The sequence below is a fragment of the Mastomys coucha genome, unplaced genomic scaffold, assembly GCF_008632895.1.
Source record: "Mastomys coucha isolate ucsf_1 unplaced genomic scaffold, UCSF_Mcou_1 pScaffold1, whole genome shotgun sequence".
NCBI lineage: Eukaryota > Metazoa > Chordata > Mammalia > Rodentia > Muridae > Mastomys > Mastomys coucha.
In genome coordinates, this window is record NW_022196891.1 from 57,342,746 (window position 1) to 57,358,555 (window position 15,810).

The 15,810-nt window shown below is 43.7% G+C and overlaps 1 protein-coding gene across 5 annotated transcripts in view; it reads left to right on the plus strand.

Moving 5' to 3' along the window:
- The window catches only part of Kiaa0040 (KIAA0040 ortholog), a 36,724-nt gene extending 23,391 nt beyond the window's left edge, over nt 1–13,333 (plus strand). For all 5 annotated transcript variants that reach the window (XM_031386644.1, XM_031386635.1, XM_031386625.1 and 2 more), the window contains one exon: nt 9,711–13,333. In XM_031386644.1, the coding sequence (XP_031242504.1) occupies nt 9,841–10,143 (303 nt within the window). In that variant the 5' untranslated portion in view covers nt 9,711–9,840 and the 3' untranslated portion in view covers nt 10,144–13,333. The remainder of the gene's footprint in view (nt 1–9,710) is intronic.
- The last annotated feature ends 2,477 nt before the right edge of the window (nt 13,334–15,810 follow it).

Below are 15,810 nucleotides of genomic sequence, written 5' to 3' on the forward strand. Positions count from 1 at the left end.
GAGGGAGAGGGAGAGGGAGAGGGAGAGGGAGAGGAGAGGGAGGAGACCTGACATGTGCTACACTTTTGGAAGAGCCAGAATTCAGACCAGAATATCTGGTCTCAGAACCACCTCTCTAAGGCACTGAGGTGACCCACTCTTGGGTCAAAGTAGCTACCAAGGAGCACTACTCATCATACATGCTTTAAGCCGTATCGATGTAAGCCTTGTTCATCAGCTATCTTGAGTGGGTGTACTGGCTGGTTTTGTGTGTCAACTTGACACAAGCTGGACTTATCACAGAGAAAAGAGCTTCAGTTGAGGAAATGCCACCATGAGATCCAGCTGTGGGGCTTTTTCTCAATTAATGATCAAGGGGGGAGGGCCCATTTTGGGTGCTGCCATCCCTGGGTTGATAGTCTTGGGTTCTATAAGAAAGCAAGCTGAGCAAGCCAGGGGAAGCAAGCCAGCAAGTGACATCCCTCCATGGCCTCTGCATCAGCTCCTGCTTCCTGACCTGCTTGAGTTCTAGTCCTGACTTCCTTTGGTGATAAACAGCAGTGTAAGCTAAATAAACCCTTTCCTCCCCAACTTGCTTCTTGTTCATGATGTTTTGTGCAGGAACAGAAACCCTCGACTAAAACAGCAAGACAAAAACTGCTGCTATGGGGGAAAAGAGAAAACTGAACTTAGTACCTTTCCACAACAAAGGTGTATTCATCAACATTTGAGTTCTGCCCCATACCAATTCAGAGACATCCTTATCTCTGTGGTCCCCAGGGTATTACAGTCCCTTCCCTGGCCTTATGAGTAAGTAGAATAGAGAGGACCTTGCATTTTTACAAAATATCACCAGGTGCCAGTTTTTAAGAACTTCTTTGGAGAAAGCCAAAAGAAGTGAACTGAAAGAAGGTGAACTGAGAGCAAGAAAGTACTGGGCCTGGGCCTGACTGTGCTAGTTGCTAGGGGTTTACCTCCAGAGAAATAGACTCTAGACTTCTCAATAACAAACTAAAGGAGTCACACCAGTGGCCCACCTCAAGGGTTTTCTAATCCAGGAACAGCATTATAATAAAGCAACTTTTAGTTATTGTCCTAGTTAGGGTTTTACTGCTGTGCACAGACACCATGACCAAGACAACTCTTATAAGGACAACATTCAATTGGGGCTGGCCTACAGTTTCAGAGGTTCAGTCCATTATCATCAAGATGGGAGCATGGCAGCATCCAGGCAGGCCTGGTACAGGAGGAACTGAGAGCTCTACATTTTCATCTGAAGGCCACTATGGGAAGACTAACTTCTAGGCAGCTAGGACAAGGGTCTTAAAGCCCACACTCATAGTGACACACTTTCCCAACAAGGCCATACCTCCCAATAGTGCCACTCCCTGAGCCAAGCATATACAAACCACCACAGTTATTTTTAAGAACTCTAGGTACCTTAAGCATTTCAATATTGATGATTGATTTGTAATTCTGTTCAAAATTGTAAGCATAATTGCAGCATTGATTCTGGAGAAAAATACCATCCTTTTTCTTTTAACAATCAAATTCTAGTCATATATCATATATGTGTGCTTTAGGGCAAAAATGAGCCCCCAGCTTTTATTACTAGTTATATGAAGCAGTTAATTAAATGTGGGAAATACGTTTACTTTTATAATGTCCAGGGCTGGGTTTCAGAAGCAAATATAATGTCCTGCAAACAGATTATTTGCCACGATCCAGCAGGTTTTATACAATGCAGTTCTTAACAAGCCTTAGAGGGTACCTGTATGTTTCAAATTAGCAGGGTAAGAGCTGTAACTAAAACAGAACACAGATCAGCAGAGTCAACAACCACTAGCTAAGGCTCTGCACTGAGCCCTCACAGCCAGAGAAGTTTGTTTTGTAAACTGTGTGATATCATAACCTCGGGGATTTTGCAAGGTGCGTGGTTTGAGAGCTGAGGCAAGGTTTGGGCAGCCAGGGTCGGGTAAGGTATTAGAGATGATGGGAGTCGGGAATGGGGTTTTTTGCAGAGAAAAGAAAATGTATATTTACATATTCACACACACACACACACACACACACACACACACTTGAGCATGCACTCCTGCATTCATTCAGACTCCTCATGAGAGACCAGAGCTAGAAGAAAGTAGAGCCCAGAAACACTTCCTCATGTCTTACACGTTCTCCTACTCTGAAGAACATCCTAGTGCCCCAACCTCTCCACCACCGTCACCCTCTCTACTGACGCAGTTCTCTCTAAACTATGGGAATGTCCTCCTCTTCTCTTCCTCTCCAGTCTGTTTTCTCACACCTGGGTGACAGCTTCCTTACAGAATAGGAGTACACATTCATTAGAGCCTCTCCCTGCCTAAAACCCAAGGCTCACACAGCATGAGCCAGGCCTAAGGACAGCCTCACAGCCTGCCAGTAGCAGCTTTTGGCTCTCAGAGATTTGATTCTCCCTCTCTGCAGAATGAATCACACCTGTGCACTGACACCCATGGGTCCCAAAGCCTGAGAGTGAGGCTTGAGCCTGCAAATAGCTAGTCACTTTTCTGAAGCCTCACCTATGAGCTCAGTAGTCCTCTAAACACGTTCTTCAGGTGACCTTTTTCTCTCTTGTCTCTAGAAGCCAAGAGTCTAGAATTAAAGCCGTAGACCTGCAGGCTGCCTGGAAGCAGAAAGGCTGTTGATGAAAGCGCCCTTTAACTTGATGGGGTTGAGGGGATCTTTTTGTAATTTTTTTTGTAATTTTATTTATTTATTTATTTTTAGATATTTTCTTTATTTACATGTAAATTTCTCCACTCCCAGTTTCCCCTCCAAAAAATAAAGAAACAAACAAAAACAACCAAAACAAACCCCTGTTGCCTCCCACTTCCCCATGCCTGTTTTGTTTTTATTTTTGAAATTATAATTACATCATTTGTGTATTTATAAATATCCACCTCTTTGCTTTCTTTCAAATTCATGGTCTCTCTTTTCATTAATTGTTTTTAAACATATATGTATAATGTACATACATAAATATTCTTAAATACGTAAGTGCAACATGCTCCGTCTGTATAATGTCATTTGGATGTGTGTTCAGGGATGAGCATTTGGTAGTGGATAACCAGTTGGTGTGCTCTTCCCTCGGGAAAACTTGTTTCTCCTGCTCCTAGCCTCCCTTGGTTGTCTGTAATTCTCCGTGTACTGTTGCGCTCTCATGGGCTTTCCCATCCACTTTAGGATATCTGCTCTCGTCATCCTTGTTCAACTCATGTTTACACAGTCACGTTGGTGAGACTTTGTGCATGCAGCTTCTGACATTCCTAAAGACACAATCTCACAGCAAACTGCCTGATCCTCTGGCTCTTACAGCCTTTCCACCACCTCTTCTACACTAATCCCTGAGCTGTAGGTGTAGGAGGTGTACTGTAGATATAGTCATTGGAACTGGGCTCCACAACTCTACATTTTGATTGGTTGTGGTCTTCTGTAATGGTCTCCACCTATTGCAAAGAGCAGGGTTTGTTCATTTGTTTTTATTGAGGCTGAGAACTACACTTCCCTGTGGGTATAAGGACAAATGATTCGAATACAGTTAGTGTTGAATGGGAACTAACTGAGATGATACAGAAATAAAAGAATAAAACCTCTCCAGAAGCAGGTTGTTCTTCTACCAGAGCGATGAAGGACACCAGTCTGTCCTTGGGAGTAGAGACCCAGTGCAGAGGGTTGGGCTTTTACAAATGGGGACTTTGAAAATGGAAGATTCCATCTTCAAGCCAGTTCCCCTGTAGTCACAAAGTGATAATTACCAAAGAAGGCTGGTGTGTTGACTTTGTCAAGATGGGATGCTTTTCTGGAAGAAACCACACCATCCTTTGGACTCCCTTATCAGGAGCTTCCCAGATCTAGACAGTCCATAGGTGTTACTTGTCAATTTTCCTGTCCAGTGTTTTTTGATCCTCTTAAGGCTATTAGGTCATTGACTCTTCTGTTAAGAACTATTAGTAAAGTACCACTTGTAGGTTCCTCTCCAAAATCTATGAATTCACTAATCCTGGTTAGTTAGCTAGGTTTCCAGTGCCAGACATGGTTTCCCTCCTGTTGAGTGGGCCTTAAGTCCCACTTAAGTTTAGCAAACTGCTGGTTACCACCAAGGTATATGTGCCACTACTGCACCCTTAGGGTTAACATGCCAATCATGCATGTTAGCATGCATTATGCTCTCATTGTTGTGGTTCATAGCATCATAGCTGGATGAAGCTATTGGTTGGGTTGCCTACCTCCTTTGGAAGATTCTTTTGGAACTATCATGCATATGAAGAACTACTCAGCTATAAGGAAAAATTAAATCATAAACTTTACAGGTAATGAATAAAACTGGACAAGATCATATTGAATAAGGTAACCCAGGTATAGGAAAACAAATGTCACATGTTCACTCTCATCTGAGGCTCCTAGCTCTACATCTTCAGATGTGAGTACATATCCTAGAGCGACTGCAGAAACCTTAAAGTCAAAATGGGACCATTTCTGGGATGGAAGCAATAAAGAGGGGAATATCAGGGTACAAATAAATGATCTGGTGGTGGAAAGAGGAAAAATAGAGGGAGTGTTAATTAGGAATGAGGATGAAGATTAATATAGAAGGAGGGTAAAATAACAATAAAGATATCTGAAAAAGTCACAAGTAACCTTAATAGTAACAAACTACAAAAAATCCACATAATACACAAATCCGTACACAAATATGCATTTATAGTTTAAATGAAAATTTTCCAGCTGGATTGACAATGATCCCTCAAAGAGCCAAACGTCACCTAACAAAAACCCCAATACCAGGCATTAAAAACCCTCTTTTGAGCTGTTGGTCAAAACTGTTCAAGAGACTCATAAGACATACAGCATATTGCTCTTGCCCTTGGTTACCTCTCAAAGGTGTAAGGTTAGTCCTTCTTGCTGAAGACATCATGCACTTCAGACACAGAACCCAGAAGCCCCTGAACTGGAGCTGAACTGGAAGAATCCTCTCTGAGGAATGGAGGGTGGTAGGGTTTTTGTTGTTGTTGTTTGGTTAGTTAGTTTGGGGTTTTTCAAGACAAGATTTCTCCATGTAGCCTTGGCTGTCCTGGAACTTTCTCTGTAGACCAGGCTGGCCTTAAACTCACAGAGATCCACCTGCCTCTGCCTCCTGAGTACTGGAAATAAAGTCATGCACAACCATCACCTGTCTGGTGTGGTAGTTCTTTAACAGTGATGACTGGGCTGAGAAGTAAGGGGCGAGAAGCAAAAGCTCAACGTTAGAATTAACCCACTGTGATATGGATCATACCTGTATACTTTGTAGTTTAGAGAGCACACGAAATAGACTGGGCCATTTTGATCCTTACAACATCACAGAGATGCTGATCAGTGTCAGTCTGTAGCTAAGACTCAGGAGCCTGCTGCAGTCAGACAGCTTCTTCCGAGGCTCAAACCCAGGTCTTCCGGCTCTTGTATCACTGTTCCGCTCCACTGCCTCATATCCAGGCAGAGAGAAGCTTGTGGAGAAATAGCAATGGATGGATGACTCTTTCTCCAACTACATACTATATACATCCTACATACTGCATACTACCTACTACAGAGGATTGTAGAGAGCAATAATAATTTGTTTCTAGGGAACTGAAGGTAACTTTCCCCATTCTCTTTCAAACCTACAGCCTCAAGCACAGCCACAAAGAATGATCGGCACCTATTGAATGACTAGATGAATGACATTTCTGTGTCACTGATACTTGAAAGCAACAAAAGAATAGGGTCTTCCCAGAACCCATTCAGCCCACCCCATGTGACTTCTTTTGCATACTATCCTATGGAAGCCCTAACTTTTCATTTATACCACTAAGGAGACATTTGATTGTTTCCTGGAAAATGCTAATAACACAAAGCTCATAAATACTAATGAAATGCTATAGATTAGCAGAGCTCAGCAAGTAACCTAGGGAGCCTAGACAAGAATTTGTAGATTAAAAAATATAAAGAATACTTTTTAATCGAATTTCTCCCAGACTGGGTTCCCAAATGTTAATGAGTACTCTTTCTGTGCTATGTGGAGATCTGACTCTAATAAGTACCTTTAAGAATGCAGAAGTGAATTATTGACTTAGTTTTAGTTGAAAAGAAATCTATTTATTCAAAGGCTATTTTAGGTGCCTTGGGATGGACATGTTTAAGACAAAGGTAGGGAGGGTAGGGGAGCCTGGGACGTTGTGATAAACACATAATTCAAATGCATGCCTCTATTTCAGCCAACTAAGCAATCTAAGTCGGAATGTGCTTATTATATTTGTCTTTTATGACACAACCCTCAATAATAATAATTGCCCTAGACTCTAAAAGCTAGTGTCAAAAATTATAACTTTATCATTCATTGCTGAATCCCCTATGCCCAGTACAGACTCTGGCACAAATCAAATGTCCAATAAATGTTTGTTAAATGGATAAAGGACTTTCTTACAATATTTTCCAGAGCTTTTGAGAGCTGCGATGTTTTCCTAAATGCCAGCTCGGATCATGGTGACTGTTCCAAAGCTCCCACATAAGACCCATCTTCATCCCCGCCACCAACCACCCTTCTCATTCATCTTTCAGACTCCTCTTCTCCCACCCTGAGCTTCAAGCTCATTGGAAGTTGCCCCATTCCTGTCCTAGACATTGCTCTGCGTGAGATGTTTAAATATCATTTTTGCCCAAAGTTCTCTATCAAAAGCCTATTTATCTTTAAAGGAATGGCCAAAAGCTGTCCTACTACTCTCCAGGAAGTCAGCCTTCTTCCTCTCCCTAATGCCCTTCTCCTGTCTGCAGAGCCCACCTAATGTAGAACAGTGTGGCGTTGGTATCAATGTGAATCCCAGGTACGTTGCCAGGAGCCCTTTGTCCCAATATGGCTATGTGGGTGATCAAGTGAAAGGATACCAAAAAAAAAAAAAAAAAAAAAAAAAAAAAAAAGAAAGGATACCACCAGAATCTTCCCAGCACAGAATGGAAAACTTGCTCCAAGTGAACCAAAAATACTGATATGTAAGACTGAGGCAAAGCAAGGGGTCATGGCAAAAAAAAGAGTTGGGAAATTCAAAGGAGGGAAAGTCCTTGTGTGGGGGATGGGTCCTACAAAGTTCTGGCTGCACCGATAGTTTTCTCTTCCAAGAGCCTGGAATCTTGGAATTGGAATGGAATGCAGGCAGATCCAAGTCACAGGTGTCTCCAGCCCTCCCAGAGGCCTAGGCCATGCCTGCAGTAAGAGGACATGGCCCCCAAGAGACCACTCTTTGTTTCCATGTTGAATTTTAGTTCGGGCTTGGCTTTTCTGTAAACCTGCACTGAGGAAGGATTTGGATGCTGTTCTGTTTCTTTGGGGAAGTATCTCATAATGAGACATCAATCTCTTTGCAGATTTCCCTAAGGTAGACTGGAATAAATGCTTGAGACAGTCTGTGGAATAGCCAATGATTATAAGGTTCTGCAAATCCTGGGCTACTTGCCAAAAATGGGTTAATTCTGTACAAAGGACTAGGAGACCCGGAGCAATGCCTGTGAACAGTTCACACATTGGAGATCTGGAGCCAAATTCCCCAGAATGAATAAGTCCAGTCACGTGTCTTGTGACTTGTGCTTCCACCTCTAGCTGAAAAACAGAATAATAGCACCTGGTGCGTATGACAATCATGAGTCAGTGGGTGTGAAGTGACTTAAGTAGAAAGTGCCTAGAACAGTGGCTGGCATATAATAAGTGCTTTAAAAACATAGGCTAAAACCATCATTGTACTTTGATAGCATGGCTTTAGTTCCTGTGGACCAACGGGTTACAGTGCTAGGTGTCAATCTATGCAGCTGCCAAGAGTGTACAAATAATACCATTAGGATTGGGGACACATAAGCAGACCAAGCCAGGCAGAGCTGAGGTGGACATATGGCCACTGAGTATACAGGGCAATTATCAAGCATGTAACTCAAGGAACCAGACCTCCTCTAGAACAAGCTCTAGGGCACCAAGTAACCTAGCACTGTGAGGCACAGCTTTACCCTCCAGGCAATAGAATTAATAGGAACTAATCTGGCATTCTGAGCCCAGGGTACACACAAGCCTCTTGGTGCAAAGTTCACAGCACCAAGCTACTGCTCACTTAAAAGACCAAGTACTCCAACCACTCAGGAGCCTGGTAGTTGAGTGCTTGTAAGTTCAAGCCTAACCTGGTTCACCTATGGAGACCCTGTTGGTCAGAAAGTACCAAGTACTGCAATATATTTCACACCATTCTCACTATCTGGCTATTAGCATCCTTAGGAGAATGCTGAGTTCATTATCCAAAATTCTGGGTGCTTGCTGCAACTCCATGCAGCCTCAGACATCCTGCCTCCCCATGGTAGACCTCGTATTTGTCTCTTTTAAGTAAAACAGCTGGCCAGAAGTCTCCAGCAGAAAAATTGGTTACTCTCTCTATTTGAGTCCAGGATAGGTAATGTGTTACACAGCAAGAGATTTCTTAAATTTCTCTGAATCATGTTTGTTCCCAAAGCCGTCTTTGAACACAAGGATTACAGGCTTTACAGGACTTTGCAGCCGAGAGCTGATCCCCAAGGTATATGTGGAGAGGTGGAGGAGTGACAGAAGAGAAGATACTTGTACAATAGAAGGATGACCCACTGTCCACTGAGCTCAGAATAGGGGCCCCATGTTAGGTTTCTTTCCCCTGAGATAACAAATGGGTAGAAAAGGGACCCAGAAGGTTTGCTTGGAAGCAGTCAATGAGGTGACAAAGAGCGAGAAGGTAGAAAGCAGAGAAGACCAGATACAGGAACAAAGTGTAAGAAGGGGAGAGGGTGTGTTGGGAAAAAAAAGCAAGCACCCAATGAAGGTGGCAGGCATGTGACAAGATGAGGACTGGTGACCTCTTAGCCATAAAAAGGCCATCTCATCTTGTGCTTAAGCTTTAGTAAATATCAAAAGTGATAAGCTGTGTTCCTAGGGTCTCAGACAAGAGGCCATCATATGGAAAATGCATGTCCATCACCTGTCTGGTGAGCTAGGTAGGGTACAGGAGGAGAATTAACCAAAAAGCACTGGTTAGTTTATTCAACAACTGCTAAGTACCTAGTACCAGGCCTGACATAGTAGTAACTCTTTTATCCTAAGCCCAATATCACATATGTACATAATGAAAATGGGTTAAAGGTTATCGACTTGTTGTGTGCACTTTGTATATTGAGTGTTAATACAATTTCAGAAAACTCAGCAACTCATTGATTCCTTCTCTTTTTTTTAAATGTTTATTTTTTATGTATATGAGTCCACACTGTAGCTGTACAGATAGTTGTGACCCTTCATCTGGTTGTTGGGAATTGACTTTAGGACCTCTGCTCACTTTGGCCAACCCTGCTCACTCTGGTCGGTCCGTTCTCTCCGGTAGACCTGCTCGCTCAGTCCCTGCTTGCTCCAGCCCAAAGATTTATTTATTATTATAAATGAATGCACTGTAGGTGTCTTCAGATGCACCAGAAGAGGGTGTCAGATCTCATTATGGGTGGTTGTGAGCCACCATGTAGTTGCTGGGATTTTGAATTCAGGAGAGCAGTTGGTGCTCTTACCCACTGAGCCATCTCACCAGCCCTCCTTCTCTTTTCTAAGCATAAAGCCACTGATACTATGAAAATGATGGACCATCACTACTGCATTTCTCTTGAATTGTTCACTTTACTTTCTTCAGGTGCTCCTGGTGGCATGCCCAAATGCGAAGCTAAAAGAAAAATAAATTCCAAGTGTCTAGCACTGTGTTGTGTGAAGCCGAAGGCTTGTTAGATAATTGAGATACTCAGGTCCCACACTAGGCCGGCACCATGGAGAGAAACAGTTCTTTCTTCAACTCTATCTGGGAAACCATCCAGACGAGACATGAAAGAGGCATCTTCAACACCGTCTGCCTGGCTGTGCTCCTGGGGTTGCCCCTGGTGGTGGTTCTCACCCTCTTCTTCATCTGTTGCCATTGCTGCTGTAGCCGGCCACCTAAGAGCAACCATCAGCCAGACCAAAACAAGAAGAAAAAGAAAAAGAAGAAGAAGAAGAAGAAAGATGAAGACCTCTGGATCTCTGCTCAGCCCAAGCTCCTCCAGATGGAGAAGAGGCCATCACTGCTTGTCTAGTAAGGAAGCAGTGTGTGTTCCCCTTGGAGCTGAGCCTCCTTCCAACCACAAAGACTTAGAGGAGCCTTTAAAGTGATGCATTTACTCCCACAGATTACTCAACCAAGGGACAAATTTCAGACTAAGCATCCCAATGGATGGGAGCTTGTAGACAATTCTTACACTGTCCTGGCAGCTATGTGTCCAATATCAGTGCTCTCTGTTGTAGCCCCAAGCATATAACTGCAGTTTCTGATATACTCTATCACAAAAGCACAGAAAACATGTATACATGCATTTTAGATGATTTTCAACTTTGTAAGTATCATATGTATGCACATTTGGACAATGGGTACATGGGACAGGATATTCTATTTATCACTCGGCCATGTAATATGCAGTTTGCTCAAATATACATACTTGCAGAAATGTCTTATGGGAAGACATGTCCAGATTTAGGCACATCTGCACAATTAAGTAGCCATGATGCAAGGCCCTATGCACTGTATATCATTCAGGTTGGAGATGGGTGCTTCGTATCCCTACAGAGTGTTTTACTGGAAATACACTTGGACATTCAAAGAACCTGGTACAGTCCCCACTTCAGTATATACTGATACAGACATAGCTAGTGGTTCCTATATGCCTCTGACCTTTTGCCTGTACCTAAAAGTTTAAAGTATGGCTCCAGATACACTCAAAGCTCTTTGCTTACAGTTCACGACAAGGTCCTCATTACCTCTAACAGATGTTGAGTGTGATCCAAGACCTCTCGGGGACATTACCCCATAACTACTCAGTAAGGTGCCCTTTTCTAAGCAGTGATGAACAGCTCTTGGCAGTGACTATGAGAAAGCTATGGAAACCCACATATTCACTTCATTGGATTGTAGGTGTGTACCTATGAGATGTGTAATAGAAATAGAAAGGGTAAGGAGATACTTCGCGTGAGCTAGCTATAATCTGTGTGACCAAGGGCTTTCAGAAAGAAAACAAGATCATCCTAAGTCCAGTCTCATAACCAGCACACATGCGCGCACGCGCACACACACACACACACATGCACACACAGGCGCACACACACATGCACACGCGCACACGCATGCACATGCACACACATGTACTCATGCGCATACACAACACAACACATACCAGAAGCAATCCCCTGTGTTTGTAGCATTGCATGATGCATTGCCAGTGGGATGTAGAAGCCATAGTTTAAGCGAAAGATAAAACTGTAAAGATATCTGTTGCTCTTTATGCTGACGCTCAGGCAAATATCTTGTACACAGTAGGTACTCATAACTGTGGATGGATATACAACGATGCTAAGGATAAACTTGTAATACCTCACAAGTCCCCCCTAAGTGACCTACTCTTTTAAGACACCCCATTGACGGCTACAGAAGGGGAGACAAGGCATTGAGACCAGGGTTGATTGACACATGTGCCCTGGGGTACCAACGCCATGCCATTTTCTGAGTGGAGGAGAGCTTTACCTCCCTAGTCCAAGACTAAGAAAACAAATTGCTTGGCATTTTTTACTGTATTGTGGCCATGTTACAAAGGCAGAGAATTCCCAGCTTGTAAGTGATTAGACTCCAACAGCTCATTTGCACATCTACTAAGGGGCTCTATAAACATTGTCCCCACAGAGACCATTATAGACAGTAAAAAAAAAATCTGTCTAATTAGTGATATAGCCAAATTATGACATTAGAGCTGCAAGAAAAAAATTCCCGAAATTGATGACCGGATGAATGGAAAGTTGTCCTCTACTTGTTCAGCTGAGCTACCTGGTACTCACGGCTCTACTCCCAATGTGCTCCAGGTCCTTGGAGGGTAGCTACCTAGTGGTGGCTTCCTGGGTCTTCTAACACACAGAGCAGTCACTTTCACTCACCCATCCTACAGAACCACAATGTCACTAGGCACTCAAGCCTTCCACCCACAGGCCTCTTTGACCAAAGCAACACTTCCTGATTCTCTGTCCCCTTGTCACGTAGAGAGCTGGTTGTAGATTACCTGGCTGTCCTCCACATGTCACAGAATGACCAGTCCTCTCCCCTTCTCTGCCAATTGGTACCCAGATGCCCTTCCCGTTTCTCTCAGTCTCCCTAAGACAGAAGAGTTGGGGGTAGAGGTGGAGACACAGCAGAGATGGGATGTCAGATACGGTCTGCAAGGATGAATCAACCAGGATCAGGGACCATACAAATTACATGGTTTCCGTGACAACTGGCTGCCAGTTTGAATTAAGACAGCAGTCAGTTGTCCCTGATTGCCATAACAAAGCCTCTGTCGCTGGGCACAGCGGGCACAGTGTACCTACTGCTTTCTAATCAAATAGACTTGAGCCAGTGCCTGTCACGAAACATCCAGAAAGGCAATTCCCAGCTGCTTCTGTATCCTGGAACCCAGGAATCCCAGCCCTGACTGGATCACCGCTTCCTTTCACACACACTCTCTGCCTTTACAAAGCACTTAGGATGATGCAGGGCTCATGATATGAGAGGCCCTCCCATAGACGCCAGGTAGCAGAAGCCCAAAGCAGTGCTTGGTGTCCTGTCTCCCTCTGCCTCACTCTGACAATTCTTCTCATATTGCTTCTTCTGCTTGCATCATGCCAATTCATTCCTTTATGACTCCATACTTTTTCCTTTGGTCTATCCCAGAGTTGCCATGGATACAGTCCTAGGGTAAGGTGCTTGGGATCTGTGCATACCTGATCCATCTGGGGATGGTAAGTTAATGGAGAACTTAAGAGGCCCCAAGGGGCTGGAGGGATGGCTCAGCACTTAAGAGCACTTGTTGCTTTTGTAAAAGACCCAGGTACCAGGAATGCATGTGGTACACATGTATACATGTAGGCAAACCACTCATACACATAAAATAAATCTTTTTCAAAAATTTAAAAAGAAGATACATAGAGACCTTCTCAACTAGCAGGGGCTTGGGCATGGGGGTAACCCCAGCAACGCTGGACTTCTGGCCTGCTTTGGTCATACTCAGAAACAGTTAGAGGGATCTTTAGACTTTTTTGATTTCTTGAGGGGAGGAAAAAGAACAGAAAAATGTAAAGAAAAGCCAGTCACTTTTTTGAGAATATATAAATGATCAAAGCTGTATAGTACTTGTCAGTGTTGTTTTGTTTTCTGTAAAGTTCAAATACTTGTAAAATTTTATTTAAATAAATATTTTGAAGATGAAATCCTCCTTGCATGTTGGATTGAGTCCCTGGCTTACCACTGAGATATTATTCTCACACAGAATTGACAGATGCAGAGGCTCTCCTTGCCTGGTCACCACCCTCCTAGAATCTCAGGTCTGAGGACCAGGAATGTGGCATCTCTCTCCCTTCTATGCAAAGTAGACAACTTTGGAAGCTGAACTGTGCAACAGTGGCTGCAGAAAACATACTGATATTGCCAGGCAACCCTCGGAAGACATTTCTCCAGTGAAGTCAGTGTCTTTTATAAGAAAAAAGGAAGAAATAACCGTTGGGCTAATCTGGTGCTAAGAAACAAAGGGCCAAGGGATGCAGATACCTGTGTCTATGTGCAGGTATTTATATAAGCGTATATATCCTTTTTCTAAGTCAACCACAACTTTGTGCTAGTTAGAAAGTGAAGTGACTCAGATGTTCTTGACTCCTCTCCCAACAATGCTTACCTAGAGTGCGGGCCAACAGAAACATGATGGTGAAATGTTCTCTATCGGCACTGCCCAATCTGATACTATTAGCCACACGTGGCTTAGTTCATTAAAATTAAAATTAGGTTAAAAAGTCCAGAGCTCAATGATGCCAGCCATATTTCAAGCACTCAATAGCCACCCTATGGCTAGGAACCCTGAGTGGCATAGACTAGCATCTTGTGAGAAGAATAGTCCAATGTTAGTGAACAGCTGTGTTGGTTTAGTGGAGACTTGAGAAGGAAGGCCCATGGCGGCGTAGCTGCACACTTCCTCTCTTGCCCAAGACAGGCTGTTTCACAGCTTCAGCTGATCTCCTATCACTCCTTTTCAGCTTTTCTCCTATCACGACACAGCCATCTCAACCAGGGGGCAGAGTCTCTTCATTCAGTCTTATACTTATGTCTCCAAGATATCGCAAAACTTTCCAATGCAGAGGAGGGACTGCCTAGGGGGCCATAGCGCAACTCCAAGGCACCTCATAGGCTCACCACCCTTCCAGGTCCCTCTCAGCTCCACCTGCTCAGGCTCACCCACACTCTGGAGTGTGAGGACAGAGTGGCACAATGCAATCATCCATTGGCATTCTCAACTCACTGGAGTGCTCTGATGGCTGTCAGCCCTTTGCCCTTAAGATCATTCTTGAATTCAAAGTCACAGGCATACAAGATTGAACAGCAGCAGCAACAAAAATCCCCTCAGACAACTTTCTGTGTCTGTCACAGGTTCAACTTATTGAAATGTTTTCAAATTCCTATGGGACAAGCATCACCATTTACTCAGTAATGGCAGTGTGTACATATCAAAGGATTTTAGCTCTTTCTAGGTGCCACGTCCACTGAGGCCATTCCAGAGTATTTGTTCTGAGGGGTCACAATTGGCCTAAAGGAACAAACCGCAACAATATAATGTGTTTGTCGCTTTCTCAGGACACACACACCAAGACTGGCATCAAGTCAGGCTGACTGAGCTGAGAGAGGAGGCCACCATTGGCAGAACAGATGAGAGTCCCTAAGCACTCTGGGTTGGTGTTCAGGACTTGGACAGTCCAGAGCCTGGGGCCCATACCACTTCTCACCAGTCCTGTAATTTATGCCTGTGATGTTACCTCCATGTTAAGACTTATCTTCAAAAATCAAATGGAGAAATGCATTAAAAAAGAAAAAAAAATTGCTTAGCACTGAGCCTGGCTTAGGGAAAGTGCTCAAGGAGTGAGGTAACCCAATCACAAAAGAACACACATGGTATGCATTCTCTGATAAGTGGATATTAAACTAGAAGATCGAAATACACAAAGTACAAACCACAAACCATAAGAAACTCAAGAAGAAGGAAGACCAAAGTGAGGATACGTAGTTCCTTCTTAAAAGGGGGGACAAAATACCTATGGAAAAAGTTATAGAGACTAACTATAGAGCAGAGACTAAAGGAAGGACAATTCAGAGACTGCTCCTTCCCACATTCAGTCATCAAATCCAGACACTATTGTGGATGCTAACAAGTGCTGGATGACAGGAGCCTGAGATAGCTGTCTCCTGAGAGGCTCTGATAGTACCCGACTAATACAGATGTAGAGGCTCACAGCCATCCATTAGACTGAGTACAGGGTCCCCAAATGAAGGAGCTGGAGAAAGGACCCAACCAGCTGAAGGGTTTGCAGCCCCTTAGGAGGAACAACAATATGAACTAACTAGTACCCTCAGAGCTCCCAGGGACTAAAACTCCAACCAAACAGTACACATGGTGGGGGCGGAGGGGACTCATGGCTCCAGCTGCATATGTAGCAGAGGATGGCCAAGTTGATCATCAATGGGAGGAGAGGACCTTGTCCCTGTGAAGGTTCTATGCCCCAGTGTAGGGGAATGCCAGGGCCAGTAAGAAGGAGGTAGTGGGATGGTGAGCAAGGGGAGGGAGGAGGGAACAGGGGTTTGTTTTAGTTTTTTTGTTTTTTGGTTTTTTGTTTGTTTGTTTTAGGTTTTGGTTGTTTTTTTTTTT